At 42.0% G+C, this 20,946-nt stretch overlaps 1 protein-coding gene across 1 annotated transcript; it reads right to left on the reverse strand.

Moving 5' to 3' along the window:
- Positions 1-12,041: 12,041 nt before the first annotated feature.
- Positions 12,042-20,578, reverse strand: LOC106607165 (uncharacterized). Its single transcript, XM_014203809.3, has 2 exons — positions 19,976-20,578; positions 12,042-14,778 (listed from the first exon to the last, which is right to left on the reverse strand). Exons 1-2 carry the CDS (start codon positions 20,331-20,333, stop codon positions 13,829-13,831), a joined length of 1,308 nt encoding a protein of 435 aa, XP_014059284.2. The 5' UTR covers positions 20,334-20,578; the 3' UTR covers positions 12,042-13,828.
- Between the last annotated feature and the right edge of the window lie 368 nt (positions 20,579-20,946).

A 20,946-nucleotide genomic window follows, 5' to 3' on the forward strand; every position in this document is an offset into this window, starting at 1 on the left:
TTCTTTGATATAATTCACCTTGCTAACAAAAACAAAATACCTAGTGTCGCAGTCTCCCATCGATGCCGAAAAGGCCTTTGATAGGGTTGAATGGACATATCTCTCAAGGGACAATGGAACCTAACTAAGATGTCACCTATTGAACAACTCTTGTCACGCCCTGACCTGAGAGAGCCATTTTTCTCTGTTTGGTTAAGTCAGGGTGTGACATGGGGTGGGCATTCTATGTTTTCTATTTCTTTGTGTTTAGCCAAGTATGGTTCCTAACCAGAGGCAGCTGTCTATCGTTGTCTCTGATTGGGAATCATACTTAGGCAGCCGTTTCCCCACCTGTGTTTGTGGATAATTATTCTTTCTGTGAGTGTTTTGTGTGTGCCTCGTTCATTTCTGTTTATCCTGTTTATTGTTTTGTTCGGTTTCACATAAAATAAAGGATGTGGAATTACCGGCACGCTGCACCTTGGCTTATCTATGACAGGGAGTTTGAGGACAGTGAACGTGACAACTCTGCCATGCAGACCAACCACTGTTCAAGACCATTTCCCGTGTTACGATACTCTTATGTCAGGTCTAACACTGCCTGAGCTAGATAAACCCCGACTTCGATGGGAAAAAGATCTGGGTATTAATCTTGTTACTTCCACATTGAACTCCAGATACAGACGGATCCAGTCTAATTTCCTCCATCAGCTCTATATCACCCCATCTAGATTTCACAAGTTCAACCCTGATATCTCCTCCCTATGTTTTAGATGTGGCTCAGATGAAGGAACATTCCTCCATTCCACTTGGTAGTGTTCAAAACTACACGGTTTCTGGCAGGTGGTATTGCGATACCATATCCTCAATTCATGGGGTTGCATTCCCTTTAGACCCGGAGGTCTGTCCACTGGGTAACTTTACTAATTCCAATCTTAGGCAAAGCCATACTATAAAGCCAACAGAAATATTACTAGCAATTGCAAAGAAATGTATTGCCTTGAAATGGAAATCGGATTCCCCCTGCCAGTTGCAATGTGGCTATCAGAAGTTAATTGTTGTATCCCACTGGAGAAAATCACTTACTGCTTGAGGAATAAGTTAGAGACATTTTACAGAATTTGCCAACCTTTTATTGACTATATGGAGAATCTCCCCTCACATCACATTGATTGAATCTCTATATAACCTTCACAATGTTTCACACATAATGTATAATATGTAGCCTATGATCCAATGTCTGATTTTTATTATGATTTTTAATTTTTATATTTCTAAAAAAAATTACGCTCATCTGTTACTGTCACCTTGTCATATTGTCGTCTAATATTTTTTATTTTTGTTTGAATGATCTTATGGACAGACGTTCCGCTAGCAGAACGCCTCACCAATATCCAATGGTAGCGCCTGGCGCGAAATACGAAAAACCTTCAAAATGCTATCATTTCAATTTCTCAAACATATGACTATTTTACACCATTTGAAAGATAAGACTCTCCTTTATCTAACCACATTGTCCGATTTCAAAAAGGCTTTACTGCGAAAGCAAAACATTAGATTATGTCAAGAGAGTACCCAGCCAGAAATAATCACACACCCATTTTTCAAGCTAGCATATATGTCACAAAAACCAGAACCACAGCTAAATGCAGCACTAACCTTTGATGATCTTCATCAGATGACACTCCTAGGACATTATGTTATACAATACATGCATGTTTTGTTCAATCAAGTTCATATTTATATCAAAAACCAGCTTTTTACATTAGCATGTTTTGTTCAGAACTAGCATACCCACCGCAAACTTCCGGTGAATTTACTAAATTACTCACGATTAACGTTCACAAAAAACATAAATTATTTTAAGAATTATAGATACAGAACTCCTTTATGCAATCGCGGTGTCAGATTTTAAAATAGCTTTTCGGTGAAAGCACATTTTGCAATATTCTGAGTAGATAGCCCGGCCATCACGGCTAGCTAATTTGACACCCACCAAGTTTGGCCCTCACCAAACTCAGATTTACTATAAGAAAAATTGGATTACCTTTGCTGTTCTTCGTCAGAATGCACTCCCAGGACTTCTACTTCAACAACAAATGTTGTTTTGGTTCGAAATAATCCATAGTTATATCCAAATAGCTCCGTTTTGTTCGTGCGTTTAAGTCACTATCCGAAGGGTGACGCGCCGGCACGTTTCGTGGCAAAAAAATTCAAAATATTCCATTACCGTACTTCGAAGCATGTCAAACGCTGTTTAAAATAAATTTTTATGCGATTTTTCTCGTAAAATAGCGATAATATTCCAACCGCGCGACGTTGTATTCGTTCAAACACTGAAAGAAAAAAATGGAGTCGTCTCATGCACGCGCGTCTCAGTGTCATTGTTCCCAGAAGGACCACTCACAAAAACCCCTGCTGTTTTTCGCCCAGAGACTGCAGAGCTCTCATTCCACTTTCTGGCGCCTTCCTAGAGCCAATGAAAGCCTTAGAAAATGTCACATTACAGCAGAGATGCTGTATTTTTGATAGAGATGCCCTAGAAGGACAAGAAATGGTCAGACAGGGCACTTCCTGTATAGAATCTTCTCAGGTTTTGGCCTGCCATATGAGTTCTGTTATACTCACAGACACCATTCAAACAGTTTTAGAAACTTTAGAGTGTTTTCTATCCAAATCTACTAATTATATGCATATTCTAGTTTCTGGGCAGGAGTAGTAACCAGATTAAATTGGGTACGTTTTTTATCCGGCCGTGAAAATACTGTCCCCTATCCCAAACAGGTTAATTGGAAAATGCAAAACAAATATATATTAAAGAAAACAAGCAAGGCTGTTGGTGTATAAAGCTGCAATATGTAACTTTTTGGGTGACCCCACCACATCTGCATAGAAATGTGCTTTATAGATCTGTCATTTGCATGGTTATCAACTGTACCACAGAAAGAGAACGTAAATCACAGAAAATAATGTTTGGGTATAAGAGATTTTAATGCAGAAGAGTTACAAGGTGCGTTGATCGATAGTGTCCCGTCTTCCCAGGCTGACAAATAGTGGTGAGGTTTCAATGGGTGTAGGGCTACAGCAGTTGGTAGGGCAGTGTAATGATTTCACACTCCAGTACAGTAGGTGGCAGTGTATGCACCTTTCAGTTAGTTGCAATCCACCAATACAAATTTAAAGAAAAAGGATTTCGGGAATTACATTGGAAATACACTTGAGACCACAGAGTTTCTAAACCCAGAGATGCAACATCGTGAGACTTCCGCAAACATTTGCCATAGGGGTTGAAAAGTCAATGAGAGAAGTGAACAATTCTTCCTTAGTTTTCTCAAAATCTAAAGGCACAGATTCAAGCCAGTGTCTCAGGTGGTTGAACATGTTATTACTACAGCCTTGTGAATGGCAAACTGACAGGTGGATGCTACGGGTGGTTCTGCCCGTTGTCGGGGTAGGTTCCTTGTCAATCATTGGCTTATTGGTGAAATCAGCAGTCAGACAAGATCTTCTTTAAGTAAATAAATCAAACCTTTATTAATGCAATTGCAGACAGAAGTTGACAATGGAAACATCGTTTCAGAGTAAGTTCTGCAAAATAAAACAGGTCAAAATTGCTTTAATATACTATATACACTGCTCAAAAAAATAAAGGGAACACTTAAACAACACAATGTAACTCCAAGTCAATCACACTTCTGTGAAATCAAACTGTCCACTTAGGAAGCAACACTGATTGACAATAAATTCCACATGCTGTTGTGCAAATGGAATAGACAACAGGTGGAAATTATAGGAAATTAGCAAGACACCCCCAATAAAGGAGTGGTTCTGCAGGTGGGGACCACAGACCACTTCTCAGTTCCAATGCTTCCTGGCTGATGTTTTGGTCACTTTTGAATGCTGGCGGTGCTTTCACTCTAGTGGTAGCATGAGACGGAGTCTACAACCCACACAAGTGGCTCAGGTAGTGCAGCTCATCCAGGATGGCACATCAATGCGACCTGTGGCAAGAAGCTTTGCTGTGTCTGTCAGCGTAGTGTCCAGAGCATGGAGGCGCTACCAGGAGACAGACCAGTACATCAGGAGACGTGGAGGAGGCCGTAGGAGGGCAACAACCCAGCAGCAGGACCGCTACCTCCGCCTTTGTGCAAGGAGGAGCAGGAGGAGCACTGCCAGAGCCCTGCAAAATGATCTCCAGCAGGCCACAAATGTGCATGTGTCTGCTCAAACGGTCAGAAACAGACTCCATGAGGGTGGTATGAGGGCCCGACGTCCACAGGTGGGGGTTGTGCTTACAGCCCAACACCGTGCAGGACGTTTGGCATTTGCCAGAGAACACCAAGATTGGCAAATTCGCCACTGGCGCCCTGTGCTCTTCACAGATGAAAGCAGGTTCACACTGAGCACGTGACAGACGTGACAGAGTCTGGAGACGCCGTGGAGAACGTTCTGCCGCCTGCAACATCCTCCAGCATGACCGGTTTGGCGGTGGGTCAGTCATGGTGTGAGGTGGCATTTCTTTGGGGGGCCGCACAGCCCTCCATGTGCTCGCCAGAGGTAGCCTGACTGCTATTAGGTACCGAGATGAGATCCTCAGACCCCTTGTGAGACCATATGCTGGTGCGGTTGGCCCTGGGTTCCTCCTAATGCAAGACAATGCTAGACCTCATGTGGCTGGAGTGTGTCAGCAGTTCCTGCAAGAGGAAGGCATTGATGCTATGTACTGGCCCGCCCGTTCCCCAGACCTGAATCCAATTGAGCACATCTGGGACATCATGTCTCGCTCCATCCACCAACGCCACGTTGCACCACAGACTGTCCAGGAGTTGGCGGATGCTTTAGTCCAGGTCGGGGAGGAGATCCCTCAGGAGACCATCCGCCACCTCATCAGGTGCATGCCCAAGCGTTGTAGGGAGGTCATACAGGCACGTGGAGGCCCCACACACTACTGAGCCTCATTTTGACTTGTTTTAAGGACATTACATCAAAGTTGGATCAGCCTGTAGTGTGGTTTTTCACTTCAATTTTGAGTGTGACTACAAATCCAGACCTCCATGGGTTGATAAATTGGATTTCCATTCATTATTTTTGTGTGATTTTGTTGTCAGCACATTCAACTATGTAAAGAAAAAAGTATTTAATAAGATTATTTCTTTCATTCAGATCTAGGATGTGTTGTTTAAGTGTTCCCTTTATTTTTTTGAGCAGTATATATCAATATATCAACCCCTAGTGGTGTAACTGCCTACGTCAACACCTTCTACTCATGAGACCAAGCCCATGCATATGCAGTTATACAAACTTGCAGAAGAAAACAATAGTCCAGTGTTTAAAGGCTCAGCAGTAATTTTCCATTCACATGTGGCTTACAGTGTGGTATGTCTGACTTGTCTCTTATCTATTTACTCCCCTGCAGGGGTCTATGCCTGTGTATCTCTTTTAGCCTTGAGGCACTTTCTTACAGACACCCTGTTTTGACCGCAATGGCTCACACATCTGCTCAGACCGTTTCTATAAGAGGCAGAGTCTAGATAAGAACTGTGGAACAGTTTTAAACCTTATAATGCATGTATTGCTAATCTGTGGTCCAGGACCCTATAACCGTAGTGGGGGAGGGTCTTATAGCCCTTCCCCTTCTATTAATACAACATAAGCATAAATTATTATACTACATCAATCATTTGGTGCAGCCCCTATCATAACCCCAAGGTGACCCCATCATTGTCACCGTCAAGCCAAAAGAGACCCAGTAAAATTTCACTACAACGTTCAGATAGAAATATGTTATGTAGAACAAACATGCCTCTCCGACATGTTGAACGTCCCAGTCCTTGGAGGCAGTAGTACACTCACATACGCTGGGCTAAAGTAGCTCCATCTTGCCCTCTGATTATCATCATACACCTATCCAACCGCTCAGGTCTATGATTTGAGATTCAGGGATAGGCTCTTTCTCCATTTGTCTTTCTTCAATTTCTCATGTCCTCGCTCTTCTCCTCCTTTTCAAAACAGATTGGAGGAGAATATCAGTGATTCCTCGCCTCAAATTTTCCTCCAATACATTCTAAGGAGACGAGGAGAGAGGATGCGAGGAATAAAAATTGCCACAATCACATAATTACTGACTGCTGTCACACAACTATCATGCTGCAAGAGAAAGAGGAAAAACTCCTGTGCACATGCACAGATGCTTACCATTAACTGTATGGCTGCTGACAAGCGCAACCATTTGCTTCGCCCTCACTTTGCAATATCTCACACTACTGGTTTTATTCACATCATACATTATATATACAAAAGTATGTGGACACCCCTTTAAATTAGTGGCTATTTCAGCCACAACCGTTGCTGACAGATATATAAAAATCGAGCACACCGCCATGCAATTTCCATAGACAAACGTATAATGGCCTTACTGAAGAACTCAGTGACTTTCAACGTGGCAAGGGTCATAGGATGCCACCTGCTAGAGCTGTCCCGATCAACTGTAAGTGCTGTTACTGTGAAGTGGAAACGTCTAGGAGCAACAATGGCATAGCTGCGAAGTGGTAGGCCACACAAGATCACAGAACTGTACCGCCGAGTGCTGAAGCGCGTAGTGCATAAAAATCGCCTGTCCTTGGTTGCAACACTCATTACCGAGTTCCAAACTGCCTTTGGAAGCAATGTCAGCACAAGAGCTGTTCATCGGGAGCTTCATGAAAGGGGTTTCCATGGCCGAGCAACTGCACAGAAGCCTAAGATCAACATGCACAATACCAAGCGTCAGGTTGAGTGGTGTAAAGCTCGCCGCCATTGGACTCTGGAGCAGTGGAAACATGTTCTCTGGAGTGATGAATCACGCTTAACCATCAGGCAGTCTGATGGACGAATCTGGGTTTGGCAGATGCCAGGAGAACGCTACCAATGCATAGTGCCAACTGTAAAGTTTGGTGGAGGAAGAATAATGGTCTGGGGCTGTATTTCATGGTTTGGGCTAGGCCCCTTAGTTCCAGTGAAGGGAAATCTTAAAGTTACAGCATACAATGACATTCTAGACGAGTCTGTGCTTCCAACATTGTGGCAGCAGTTCGGGGAAGGCCCTTTCCTGTTTCAACATGACAATGCCCTGTGCACAAAGCGAGGTCCATACAGAAATGGTTTGTCAAGATCGGTGTAGAAGAACTTGACTGGCCTGCACAGAGCCATGTCCTCAACCCCATCGAACACCTTTGGGATAAATTGGAACGCCAACTGCGAGCTAGGCCTAATTGTCCAACCTCAGTGCCCGACCTCACAATGCTCTTGTGGCTGAATGGAAGCAAGTCCCCACAGCAATGTGGAAAAGCCTTCCCAGAAGAGTGGAGGCTGTTATTGCAGCAAAGGGGGGGACCAACTCCATATTAATGCCCATGTGTTCGACGAGCAGGTGTCCACATACTTTTGGTCATGTAGTGTAGGTTTTACATCGTCCAGATATTTTTCATTAGTGCAGATTAAGAAGACATAGGGAGAGAAAAACATTTGGACTATCGAGATGTTCGCCTTGTTTTTTTTCCTTTGACCATTTACTAATTGATGTGGTTGAAGTTGCACTCCCTGCAGTGATTGTAGGGATTCCAGATGAATGGAGCTTTACAAAAGAAGGGCAACATACTGCTTGTAATTGAGACATTATGCTAATAGAAAAAATACATAATCAGATAATTAATTGTACAATGTGAACATGGAAAATATCTGTTTGTCTTACTGATGTGATTTTTGAAAGCTCATCTTGCATTTCTGTTGTTGCCGGTAGGAATTTGTTTGACAGAGGCCCACACGAACTACCCGCCACTCCATGGTGACACCTTGGAGTTGAGTTTAGTCCGCTACATCCATGCTTGCTTGCAGCTAGCTAAATCAAGGTTTTCAATCCAGTCACAAAGTAAGACATAGGGCTGTTGTAATATCTGTCAGAGTAGGGGGAAGGTTCAGTTTATGACTGGATTGGGTAGATCTACCATTGACATGGCCTCTCGTCTGAGGCAGCCATTTGTTGTAATCCTGGAATTTTGCAAGCTTCTGGGAAAAGGATTTGCAGAGGTGGATGTGGCGGAACTCCAAGGGCTGCAAGCCCAGGTCATTGTATGCAGAGTTGTAGGAGGTGTAGATTGGTTCCATGATGATTTTGGTTGCACTTCGTTGGTTGTGTTGGTGGGCTTTTTTTTGGCATGACATACAGTTCCAGTCAAAAGTTCGGACACACCTACTCATTCAACAGTTTTTATTTTTACTAGAAAAAGTAGGTGTGTCCAAACTTTTGACTGGTACTGTACCTCCTCTTCTTTAGCGGGGGTGGGGGGATAGCTTTTTGAGATCATGGCAGGGGATGTTAGCTAGCTAGTTAGCATTAGTGATTAGCATAGTGCTAGCATTGAGTTTCTAGAGGCCCAACATTGTGATACTTCTGGGAACGCTTGCGAAAAAGACTCGGCAGACAAGACAGAGGTTTGGGAGAAGTGAAATTATATTTTAGTTGTTTATTTTCTCTAAATCTAAACTCACAACCTAGATTCGAGCCAATGTCTGAAGTAGCTGAACATGTTGTTACTCCAACCTTGTGAAAAACTGACTTAAAAAAATATATATTTAAATGAAGCACTTTTGGTGCTAGGCTATCTAACATAAATATGAAATGGAGTAACTAGTAAATACGCAGACAGTTTTTAAACATTTTTATATTTTAGTCATTTAGCAAGTCGCTCTTATCCAGAGCGACTTGAATGCATACATTTCATACATTTTTTTTTTCTGTGCTGGCCCCCGTGGGAATCGAACCCACAACCCTGGCGTTGCAAACATCATGCTCTACCAACTGAGCTACAGGGAAGGCACTAAAGCACTAAGGTTAATACACACAGTGGTTTAAAGTGCTTCAATGTTTCTGTTTTACGTTGGCTAGCAAACTACAGAGGTGATTTAATCAGGGGAGAACGATTGCATCCGCTCATTTAAGCCACGGAAGTTCAAGGCCGACCACGGTACTGCCGGCATTGTTAACAGAAAACAGGATCCCCATTATAGTGAATGAATAAATGGCACCGAAGGAGATGGTCGACATCTTTGTACAGAAAACTCACATCATTATCACCTACTTTGAACTACGAATCGACAGCTACTAACCTCAACCTCGATTTTGGCTCCAACTTCAACTTACCTGTTTGCCTTGTTTACACCAGACCCTACTACATTGTTTTGGCTACCCAAGCGCTGCAAGCGAAGATGCAGGAGGAAGGCTGGAGTCCTTGTTAGAATCAGACATAGAGAAAATTGTCTGGCACTCCCCTCTGTTTTATTGGCAAATGTCCAGTCACTTGAGAAAAATATGGATGAGCTCCATTCCAGAGTTTCCTTCCAATGGGACTTGAAAAGCTGTAATATTCTATGCTTTTCAGAAACTTGGCTGACGGGCAAGAAGGACATAACTTTAGGGTTTCTCCATGCTTCGTCGGGGACGGGGTTGTGCCTCTGTAAACAACAAAAGTCTCAAACTTTTGAATACCTCATGGTAAATTGCAGACGTTTTTATTTACCAAAATAGTGTTCATCTGTAATCATCACTGTCTACATCCCACCACAAAAAGAGAATGGACCTAAGTAGGCACTTAACGAACTGTGTGGGGCCAACCAGGGGCGGAAATCCTGGGGGGACGGGGGGGACACGACCCCCCCATCCTGGGACAAATGTGATTTGTCCCCCCCAATATATCACTGAAACATAACTATGTCATTTAAATAATATTAATAATACGCAATGAAAGCAATTGTGCTGATTATAGACACTTAATAGCGTGTTTTTAAGTTTCAAAAGATTGCGACCCCCGCTCTTTGCCTCACAATGGTTTGATCCACTGCCAGTTCCTTAGCTTGCTACGTAACTGCCATGAGGTTCATCCAGTCAATCGCGCACACACACACTAGCTGAATATGCAGAGCTAGCGCGCAAATATTAACTATTAAGCTAGCTAGTACCTATTCCATGTATGTGGCGTCGTCAAAGATGGAATCAGCATGCAGATGATGTAAGTTAGTGCTTCAAAGTCCCTGTGATAAGGTTAGCGATAAACTGAAGTCCAAACTGAACAGAACTACACTCTCTTCTACCATTGTCTTAAATATATTTAATGGTCTCATTGCAAAAGCTAAATTGTCGCAAGGGAACTTTTATTTATTTATTTTATTTCACCTTTATTTAACCCGGGTAGCAAAGATTATAGCAAACACCACTGAAACTGAATTGGTGCTCGCTAGCTTTGCAAATTCAGCTATTGTTAGAAGCCAGCCAATATGAAACAAACTATTAAAATTACAAAAGGTTGCAGCATATGTTGTGTAAATGGTGAACTCATACAGCTGTCAACTCTTGTCATTTTAATCCGTTTCACATTTGCTAGCTACCTTTTAGATCGAAGCCCATATAGAATGATTGAAGATGATAGAAGCCCATCTCCTACTGTAAATAACCTACACACTGTGTGTGTAGCCAGCCAGCCAGCCAGGTAGAAAAATGGCAGAAAAATAAAAGACGGACATCAGAGTATTTTTCAATGCACCAAAACGCATAGTAAGAACCCTAGTAGCCTAATATCTCAAAGACTAGTTGATAAAATGTTCATAAGAAAGAAATGATATTCTAATGGAAATGTTTCACAATGATGTCATTAGGCAGAGCAGGCAACAGATGGCACACAGACAGCAGAGTTGGGGACAGATATGCAGGGACAGACTGGCAGAGACAGGGAGTCTCAGGTAAGTTTGTTGAGTCTTTGTTTGGCAACATTATGAAAGGTTCTCCATTTTTTTGACTTGTAAAATAGGAACATAATTGGAAAATGCCATGGATACCCCCACTCTCAACTTAAACTGGTGACTGAACTAAGATTTGTTAAAGGCAATGGTATTGCTGTTGTGATTAGTTGTGTAGTTTTGGGTACCGGTAGTTAGGAGTACGGCAAACACCTTATTTCTTTGGTTCCTCAATATACTTTTACCATATTACAATGTAGGCTATGTGTTACAGCACTACTTTTGGTGTCCCCCTCAGGAATTGCTCTTGAGAAAATGTCATGTAATTGTCCCCTCCAAAGTGGATATCAGATTTTCGCCCCTGGGGCCAAAAAAAAAAAACACACGCAGAGGCAGCATTTCTAGTGGGCAGAGTCTGTAACGAGAGGAGCTGGAAATGCCTTTTAACACACGTTTACCAACACAAGGCCCTTGTGATGCGCTCAGAACAGAAGTGGCTGGACGAAGCGGACGATAATCTACAAGAATGCTTCACTAGCATAGACTGGAATATGTTCAGGAATTCATCCGATAACATTGAGGACTTTACCACATCAGTCACAGGCTTTATCAATAAACCCATCGACAACATCATCCCACAGTGACCGTACATACATAAAAACGGAACTACCTTATTTACAAACAGTTGAAGTCGGAAGTTTACATACACCTTAGCCAAATACATTTAAACTGTGTTTCACAATTCCTGACATTTAATTATCTTAAAAATTCACTGTCTGAGGTCAGTTAGCAATCACCACTTTATTTTAAGAATGTGAAATGTCAGAATAATAGTAGAGAGAATGATTTATTTCAGGTTTTATTTCTTTCATCACATTCCCAGTGTGTCAGAAGTTTACATACAATCAATTAGTATTTAGTAGCATTGCCTTTAAATTGCTTAACTTAAGGCACTACAGAGGGTGGTGTGGACGGTCCAGTATTTCACTGGGGGCGAGCTCCATGCCATCCAGGACCTCTATACCAGACGGTGTCAAAGATCCCAGCCACCTAAGCCATAGACTGTTCACTCTGCTACCATACAGCAAGCGGAACCAGAGCGTAAAGTCTGGGACAAAAAGGCACCCGAACAGCTTCTAACCCCAAGCCATAAGACTACTGAACAGTTAATGAAATGGCTACCCGGACTATTTGCATTGACCCTTTTTTGCACTAACTCTCTTACACTGACTTTATGCACTCACTGGAATGACACAGTCCGGTGAATCTCAATAAAATAAGACCCCGGGAGACCATTTTGCAGTGCTCAAACAAAAGTTGATCTTTAATAAAGGTTGGGGGGAACGGGGAGGGGAGAAATACAACTGAAAGGCCTCTCAGGTAACGGGTGGGTCACTGTGTCCGGCGTGGCAGCTCCTCGGTCCGCCTGTGTTAATGAACAACAAAGAAAGAGAGAGATGAGTCCAGGGTTTCAATACTTTCTCTCAACTTGCACCAGGTGGCGTGCTGCACGGGAATGGGTCCTCTTCCTTTGGGCAAAGAAAAGGAAGAGAGATAGGTGAGTCAAACATTGCCTAGTATCTTCTTTGACTTTTGATTGAGGTGCGTATCATACTCACTCCGTACCCTCTACCTGTCCATTTTGGGGTAACGAGGGACAGGTGGGACCAATTCCAGGTGCCAATTGGTTGCGGCGACCGGGCCGGGAAGTATTGGTGTTGAATCACCAGCCCCAGTTGGTGCCTGTGGAGCTGCCCATGGTGCTGACTCACCTTGGCCTCTCTAGCCCTCTGGAGCTGACCAAGGTCCTGCTCCTTCCTTTGTAGCTCCCTGCTCGTCCCCGGGTTGCCACAACACACACAGCCAGAGTTTGAAAAGGAAAATTTAATCACAAAGCGTATACTCTGAAACTGACGTACTCCACATTCAAACAGACATACTCCATATTTAGTTCATGTTTAAATAATAAATAAAATACAGCTGCCTTTTTAAGTCCGCTTTTTACAATTTGATTTCATGTGACATGTCCAAAAGCACAATTTCTCTGTCAAAAATATGTGATAAGTGTGGGAGCAGCATATGTGTTTTCTCATGAACTTGAAGTCCATTTGATGTGATATATTCCGTCCCACACTGGGAGCAGTGGTAAGGCATCTCCCCTGTGAACCTCATGGTCTTTCAGGTTCCCTAACTGGGTAAATATAATTCCACACTAACAATGTTTCCATCCAATATTTTTATGCGAGTAAAGTCCTGCCGTATAAAAACAAATTCACGATAGAAACAGGGAGTGTTGGTACAATTTCATAAATGCCGACGGACAACTTGTTGGGATTTTATTTGCCTATAAAATGAACTACGGAACAATTCTGGTGAATACAATTTATGCACAAATATTGATAGAATAACCATCATGTCGAAGCAAAGTTGCAGTGGCATGACGATATGTTGTGTGGTCCTCCCATCACGACTTAAAAAAACATGCAGTTTATTAGGCTACACATGAAATAAGTTATGATTAACTTCCCATGGTGGTGAAAGTGCACGGTGATGAGCTTGATGCTTTCCAATAAATATTGAGCGTCTTAATAATTTGTATGCTGGCGACATGATGATCAGTGCTTGGCTGCCAATTTACAAATAAAAATGATCTTGCTCTTATCCACAATCTCATCATGCAGGCTATTCTCTGCACTGTATCTGCAAGCTGTTGGCTAGAGTGCACGTGCAAGACCAGAGTGGGTACATTTGCACTTTTTGTGCCAAAATCATCGACAGAGATAAAAATGGGATGGAAACATTTACTTTTTTTTTATTTGGTAGGCCTAAATGAAAAGTTAAACGAGTTAGTGCACATAAAAATCACTATGTCATCACACATAGCTTTTTATTTGCAACAAGTCAGTTTGATGGAAACACACCTCTGGTGGGAAAATGTGAATATTTTTCATGCATATTTTTTAATATTCACATGAAAATCTGTCACAAATTGGATGGAAACCTAGCTACTGGGAGCATTGATACATTTTCTCTCTGGTGTGGATTATTTCATGTGATTGCAGTTGCTTAAACCAGGTAAAGTTCAATCCACAGGAGGAGCAGTTGAAAAAGGCTTCTCGCTTGTGTGTCTTTGCTCATGTTGTTTCAGTTTCCCTAACTTCTTAAAACTCTTTTCGCAATGAAAACAGTGGAAAGGCTTCTCTACTGAGTGTATTCTTTCATGTTTTTTCAGGTTACTCGATGTGGAGAAGTGATTTCCACACTGGGAACAATGGTAAGGCTTTTCTCCTGTGTGTGTCCTCTTATGTGACTTCAGGTACCCTGCTTGGGTAAAACCTTTTCCACACTGAGAGCAATGGAAAGGCTTCTCTCCTGTGTGTATTCTCTTATGATCTTTTAGGTTCCCTAACTGTGTAAAATTCTTTCCACACTGGGAGCATTGGTAGGGCTTCTCTCCTGAGTGTATTCTATCATGGTTTTTCAGGCTTCCTAACCGGGTAAAACTCTTGCCACACTGGGGGCATTGGTAGGGTTTCTCTCCTGTGTGTATTCTTTTATGTTCTTCCAGATGCCCAAACCGGGTAAAACTATTTCCACATTGAGAGCATTGGAAAGGCTTTTCTCCTGAGTGTATTCTTTTATGTTCTTCTAGATGCTCTAACCAGCTAAAACTCTTTACACACTCAGCGCATTGATAGGGCTTCTCTCCTGTGTGTATTCTCTCATGTTTTTTCAGGCTCCCTAACCGAGTAAAACTCTTTCCACACTGGGAGCATTGGAAAGGCTTCTCTCCTGAGTGCGTTCTCTCATGTGATTTCAGGGACCCTGATGAGGAAAATCTCTTTTCGCACTGGGAGCAGTGGTAAGGCTTCTCCCCTGTGTGCATTCTCTTATGTTCTTTCAGGTGCCCTAACTGGATAAATCTCTTTCCACACTGAGAGCAGTGATGTGGTCTTGCTGGTTTGGACGTCTCTGGGTCTGCTTCCTCTGAGGGACTCGTCCCACTTTCAGAGTAAGAGTCTGGTCTCTCCCCTGCAAAAGAAAAACATAGTATTTAGTTAAACAGAGGGTGATTCCATGTTGTTTCAGCAAGCCATGTCTCCCACCATCTCAGATTGTTCTGAAATCATTTCTGTGGTTAGAAACAGATAAGTTTAGCATTCTTGAAACATACTTTTTTTTAAATATAATTTGATCTCTGAGAAACGAGCCAAAGCTATTGTTTTTTTACCCAAAGTTGCAAAGAAAATGTTGTGATCCATTTAATAAACACAAGAGACCAGCGAAATGGATCAAAGGGTGTGGTGGCAGTAGAAGGAACAGTGGCCTCTAGTGTGCAAAACATGGTACTTTCACACAAATTTATGGTAAAGAATGCAAGCAACTTCAACGCCTAATTTCTCTGAACAGAGGGGAAAAAACATCACCAGATTCACAGGGTATGCATTATGAAGGTTGAAAAAGCAATACTCCAAGCAGCAGCTCCATACTTCTTGTCAGAGATAGAGAACTGATACTGTATACTGGTTGTTGGGGAGGGCTATTGATCATTTTATAGGATTCCTCATCTTACTCATTGTCCAAATCGGATGTTAGGTACTATATTTATTTAAGATTATATGAATCGCATAAATTAAAATGGCCAATTTGTGTGGAATCAATTGGGGGCTGATCCTTCACGTGGACTTTAGGAAACAGCAGAGGGAGCACGCCCCTATCCACATCGACGGAACCACAGTGGAAAAGGTGGAAAGCTTCAAGTTCCTCGGCATACACATCACTAACAATCTTAAAATGGTCCACTCACACAGACATTCTGGTAAAGAAGGCGCAACAGCAGCTCTTCAAACTCAGGAGGCTGAAGAAATTCAGGTTGGCCCCTAAGACCCTCAGAAACTTTTACAGATGCACAATTGAGATCATCCTGTCGGGCTGAATCACCGCCTCGTACAGCAACTGCACCACCCATAACCGCAGGGCTCTCCAGAGGGTGGTACGGTCTTCACAACGCATCACCGGGGGCACATTAATTGCCCTCCAGGACGCCTACAGAACCCAATGTCACAGCCAAAAAGATCATCAAAGACATCAACCACCCAAGCCACAGTGTGTTCACCCCGCTATCATCCAGAAGGCGAGGTCAGTACAGGTGCATCAAAGCGGGGACCGAGAGACTGAAAAACAGCTTCTATCTCAAGGCCATCAGACTGTTAACCTCTATGGGCTAGGTGGGACGAATTCGTCCCACCTACGTAACACCCACTTGAAGCCTGTGGCGCGATTTTCAAAACCTTAAAAATCCTATTACTTCAATTTCTCAAACATATGACTATTTTACAGCTATTTAAAGACAAGACTCTCGTTAATCTAACCACACTGTCCGATTTCAAAAAGGCTTTACAACGAAAGCAAAACATTAGATTATGTCAGCAGAGTACCAAGCCAGAAATAATCAGACACCCATTTTTCAAGCCAGCATATAATGTCACCAAAACCCAGAAGACAGCTAAATGCAGCACTCACCTTTGATGATCTTCATCAGATGACAACCCTAGGACATTATGTTATACAATACATGCATGTTTTGTTCAATCAAGTTCATATTTATATCAAAAACCAGCTTTTTACATTAGCATGTGACGTTCAGAACTAGCATACCCCCCGCAAACTTCCGGGGAATTCGCTAACATTTTACTAAATTACTCACGATAAACGTTCACAAAAAGCATAACAATTATTTTAAGAATTATAGATACAGACCTCCTCTATGCACTCGATATGTCCGATTTTAAAATAGCTTTTTGGTGAAAGCACATTTTGCAATATTCTAAGTACATAGCCCAGGCATCACGGGCTCGCTATTTAGACACCCGGCAAGTTTAGCACTCACCATAATCATATTTACTATTATAAAAGTTTGATTACCTTTTGTTGTCTTCGTCAGAATGCACACCCAGGACTGCTACTTCAATAACAAATGTTGGTTTGGTCCAACATAATCCATCGTTATATCCGAATAGCGGCGTTTTGTTTGTGCGTCCCAGACACTATCTGAAATGGTAAATCAGGGTCGTGCGCATGGCGCAATTCGTGACAAAAAAAATCTAAATATTCCATTACCGTACTTCGAGGCATGTCAACCGCTGTTTAAAATCCATTTTTATGCCATTTTTCTCGTAAAAAAGCGATAATATTCCGACCGGGAATGTCCATTTAGCTAAACTGAGGAAAGTAAACAAAGCTTTCGGTCGACGCGGGCACGCGCCTGAGTCTCACAGTACTGTAACCAGCCACTACCCAAACGCGCTACTTTGTTTCAGCCAGAGCCTGCAAAGCCACGATTCAGCTTTTTGCCGCCTTCTGAGACCCTATGGCAGCCGTAGGAAGTGTCACGGGACAGCTAAGATCCTCACTCTTCAATAAACAGAGACAAGAAGAACGACACCTTGTCAGACAGGCCACTTCCTGACTGAAACCTTGTCAGGTTTTTACCTGCCAAATGAGTTCTGTTATACTCACAGACACCATTCAAACAGTTTTAGAAACTTTAGGGTGTTTTCTATCCATATGTAATAAGTATATGCATATTCTAGTTACTGGGTAGGAGTGGTAACCAGATTAAATCGGGTACGTTTTTTATCCAGCCGTGTCAATACTGCCCCCTATCCTAAACAGGTTAAAGTGACTAGTGTTCCATTCCTTAAAGTGGCCACTGATTTCTAGTCTATTCCTATAGGCAGCAGCCTCTAATGTGCTAGTGATGGCTGTTTAACCTGTTAGGGCTAGGGGGCAGTATTGACACGGCTGGATAAAAAACATACCCGATTTAATCTGGTTACCACTCCTACCCAGTAACTAGAATATGCATATACTTATTACATATGGATAGAAAACACCCTACATTTTCTAAAACTGTTTGAATGGTGTCTGTGAGTATAACAGAACTCAAATGGCAGGTCAAAACCTGAGAGATTCCTTTACAGGAAGTGGCCTGTCTGACCATTTCTTGAACTTCTTTTCCATCTCTATCATTTACTAAGGATCTCTGCTCTAACGTGACACTTCCCACGTCGTCCATAGGCGCTCAGAGCCCGGGAAAAAACAGAATGTCGTCATTCCAGCCCCAGGCTGAAACACATTATCGCCTTTCTCAAGTGGCCGATCAAGGGACACTGGGCTTAGGCGCGTGACCCGACCGCCCCCGCCTTTGGGATTTTTTCCTCTGTTTGCCGAAAAGGAGATTCCCTGTCGGAATATTATCGCTTTTCTACGAGAAAAATGGCGTAAAAATTGATTTTAAACAGCGGTTGACATGCCTCGAAGTACGGTAATGGAATATTTAGAATTTTATTGTCACGAATTGCGCCATGCGCACGACCCTGATTTACCATTTCAGATAGTGTCTGGGACGCACGAACAAAACGCCGCTATTCGGATATAACGATGGATTATTTTGGACCAAACCAACATTTGTTATTGAAGTAGCAGTCCTGGGAGTGCATTCTGACGAAGACAACAAAAGGTAATCAAACTTTATAATAGTAAATATGATTATGGTGAGTGCTAAACTTGCCGGGTGTCTAAATAGCTAGCCCGTGATGCCTGGGCTATGTACTTAGAATATTGCAAAATGTGCTTTCACCAAAAAGCTATTTTAAAATCGGACATATCGAGTGCATAGAGGAGGTCTGTATCTATAATTCTTAAAATGATTGTTATGCTTTTTGTGAACGTTTATCGTGAGTAATTTAGTAAAATGTTAGCGAATTCCTCCGGAAGTTTGCGGGGGGTATGCTAGTTCTGAACGTCACATGCTAATGTAAAAAGCTGGTTTTTGATATAAATATGAACTTGATTGAACAAAACATGCATGTATTGTATAACATAATGTCCTAGGGTTGTCATCTGATGAAGATCATCAAAGGTTAGTACTGCATTTAGCTGTCTTCTGGGTTTATGTGACATTATATGCTAGCTTGAAAAATGGGTGTCTGATTATTTCTGGCTTGGTACTCTGCTGACATAATCTAATGTTTTGCTTTCGTTGTAAAGCCTTTTTGAAATCGGACAGTGTGGTTAGATTAACGAGAGTCTTGTCTTTAAATAGCTGTAAAATAGTCATATGTTTGAGAAATTGAAGTAATAGGATTTTTAAGGTTTTGAAAAACGCGCCACAGGCTTCAAGTGGCTGTTACGTAGGTGGGACGAATTCGTCCCGCCTAGCCCATAGAGGTTAATAATGTTTACATACTGCTTTACTCATCTCATATGTATATACTGTATTCTATTCTACTGTATTTAGTCAATGCCACTCCGACATTGCTCGTCCTAATATTTATATATTTCTTAATACCATTATTTTACTTTTAGATTTGTGTATTGTTGTGAATTGTTAGATACTACTGCACTGTTGGAGCTAGGAACACAAGCATTTCGCTACACCCGCAATAACATCTGCTAAGTATGTGTATGTGACCAATAAAATGTTATTTGATTCCTCAGAGATCATATTATATTTAAACAAAATAAATGCTTCAGGAATGCAAAACTCGTCTGTTTCTAACTACAGAAACGATTTCAGAACAATCTGAGATGGTGGGGGTCGAAATCCTATTTCTTGTGTTTTGTTAAGGTGGAATTACTCCAGAGAGACCAGGGTTGTATAAACGGAAGCAAACAGGCCGAAATGGAGGGGGGAGGGCGACTACCTGATCTTGTCTAATAAGAAATGCTTGTTTTCCTTTTAAGTTGCAAAACGTTTTGCTACGGTGTGCACTAATGAATACAACCCTGTATTAAACATTCATATGATAAACCTGTCTTCCTGTGAGGTTTAATCCAAATCAGATTCCTCAATAATCTGAGGCCAAATTTTTCACTACGACAAAGACAAACTGTGCAACAGACGAAAACCAAGTCTGGTATTGGCTTTATACTAACACTAACACGTAGCATGTGTAATATTCTATTAACATTACCCTTGTTTTGGTACATAGAAAACTAGTGTGAATAAACAACTATTATATTCATACCGTGTGCAGGAATTCCAATAAGATAGCTACCTTTATCATAGAAAGCATAAAGTGCTATTTTGTATGTATTTGATACATTGTTATGTTTTGTTGGTGGTCCTCACTCTTTGTAGCTTTAACAGTAAAACGTCAGAAGAATGACCCTTTTAAACCACACATTCAACAACTGCAAAGTTTTTGCCCCAGTTTTTACTTACTGGTGCTAATCAGATCGCCAGTCTCCTCCTCCAATGTGACAGTAATCTCCCCCTCCTTCACTCCAAAAACGTATTCCTCTCCCTTCACTGCGGCAGTCATATCATTCTCCTCTTTAACTCCAAAAACGGTATCCTCATTTTTATTTTCCTCTGTGTCTTCTTTCACAGTAACATCCTCCTCGTTCACTCGGAAAGCTTCGTCCTCTTCTTTCTCTTCTTCTTTCACGGCAATAGACTCAACCTCTATCTCTTTTTTTACGGTGACGGCCTCTTCTTCATTCTCCACTTTCACGATAGTTTCTTTCTCCGTCCAACAGACCTCTTCTTTAGCAGGGGGGGAGTACATTAGAGAGCTCATGGTCGAGGATGTTAGTTAGCTAGCGACTAGGCTAGTGCTACTTTAACCAGCCAGTTAGCTGACTAACAACAACTGCAATTAAATGGGGTAACTAGTAGATACGAGGAAATGATTCAAACACAGTGACTAATAATCACCGAAAGCGTCTAGAGCTCCAATGTTTCGGATATGTTGGCTAGCAAGCTACCGAGATGGTTGACCAGATGTTGTTGTTGAAGAATCGTCCCGTCCACTAGATTATACGTCAGACTAGCAGCATCGCCTGAAAGACGGACATTGCCATCTGCTGGCTAGAGTGGGTAACGCAGTTGGTAATTTGTATTTATTTTCTGACAAAAAGTATTTCATTAAATAATAGTATTATTTGGAAACGTACGTACAAAGTGAAGCATGTGTTAATCAGTCCAGAGTTATGGATGCAACGACTCAGTTGGTAGAGCATGGTGTTTGCAACGCCAGGGTTGTGGGTTCGATTCCCACAGGGGACCAGTAAGAAAAAAAAATGAATGTATGAAATGTATGCATTCACTACTGTAAGTCGCTCTGGATAAGAGCGTCTGCTAAATGACTAAAATGTAAATGTAAGAATAAGACAATTCAGACTATTGAGATG

Source organism: Salmo salar, chromosome 01, assembly GCF_965601325.2.
Source record: "Salmo salar chromosome 01, fSalSal1, whole genome shotgun sequence".
NCBI classification, from domain to species: Eukaryota; Metazoa; Chordata; class Actinopteri; order Salmoniformes; family Salmonidae; genus Salmo; species Salmo salar.

Coding starts and splice junctions, on each gene's coding strand:
- LOC106607165 (XM_014203809.3), bottom strand. CDS start 20,333: ATGAGCTCTCTAATGTACTCCCCCCCTGCTAAAGAAGAGGTCTGTTGG. Junction 14,779..19,975: donor TGGCGATCTGATTAGCACCA/GTAAGTAAAAAC, acceptor TTTCTTTTGCAG/GGGAGAGACCAGACTCTTAC.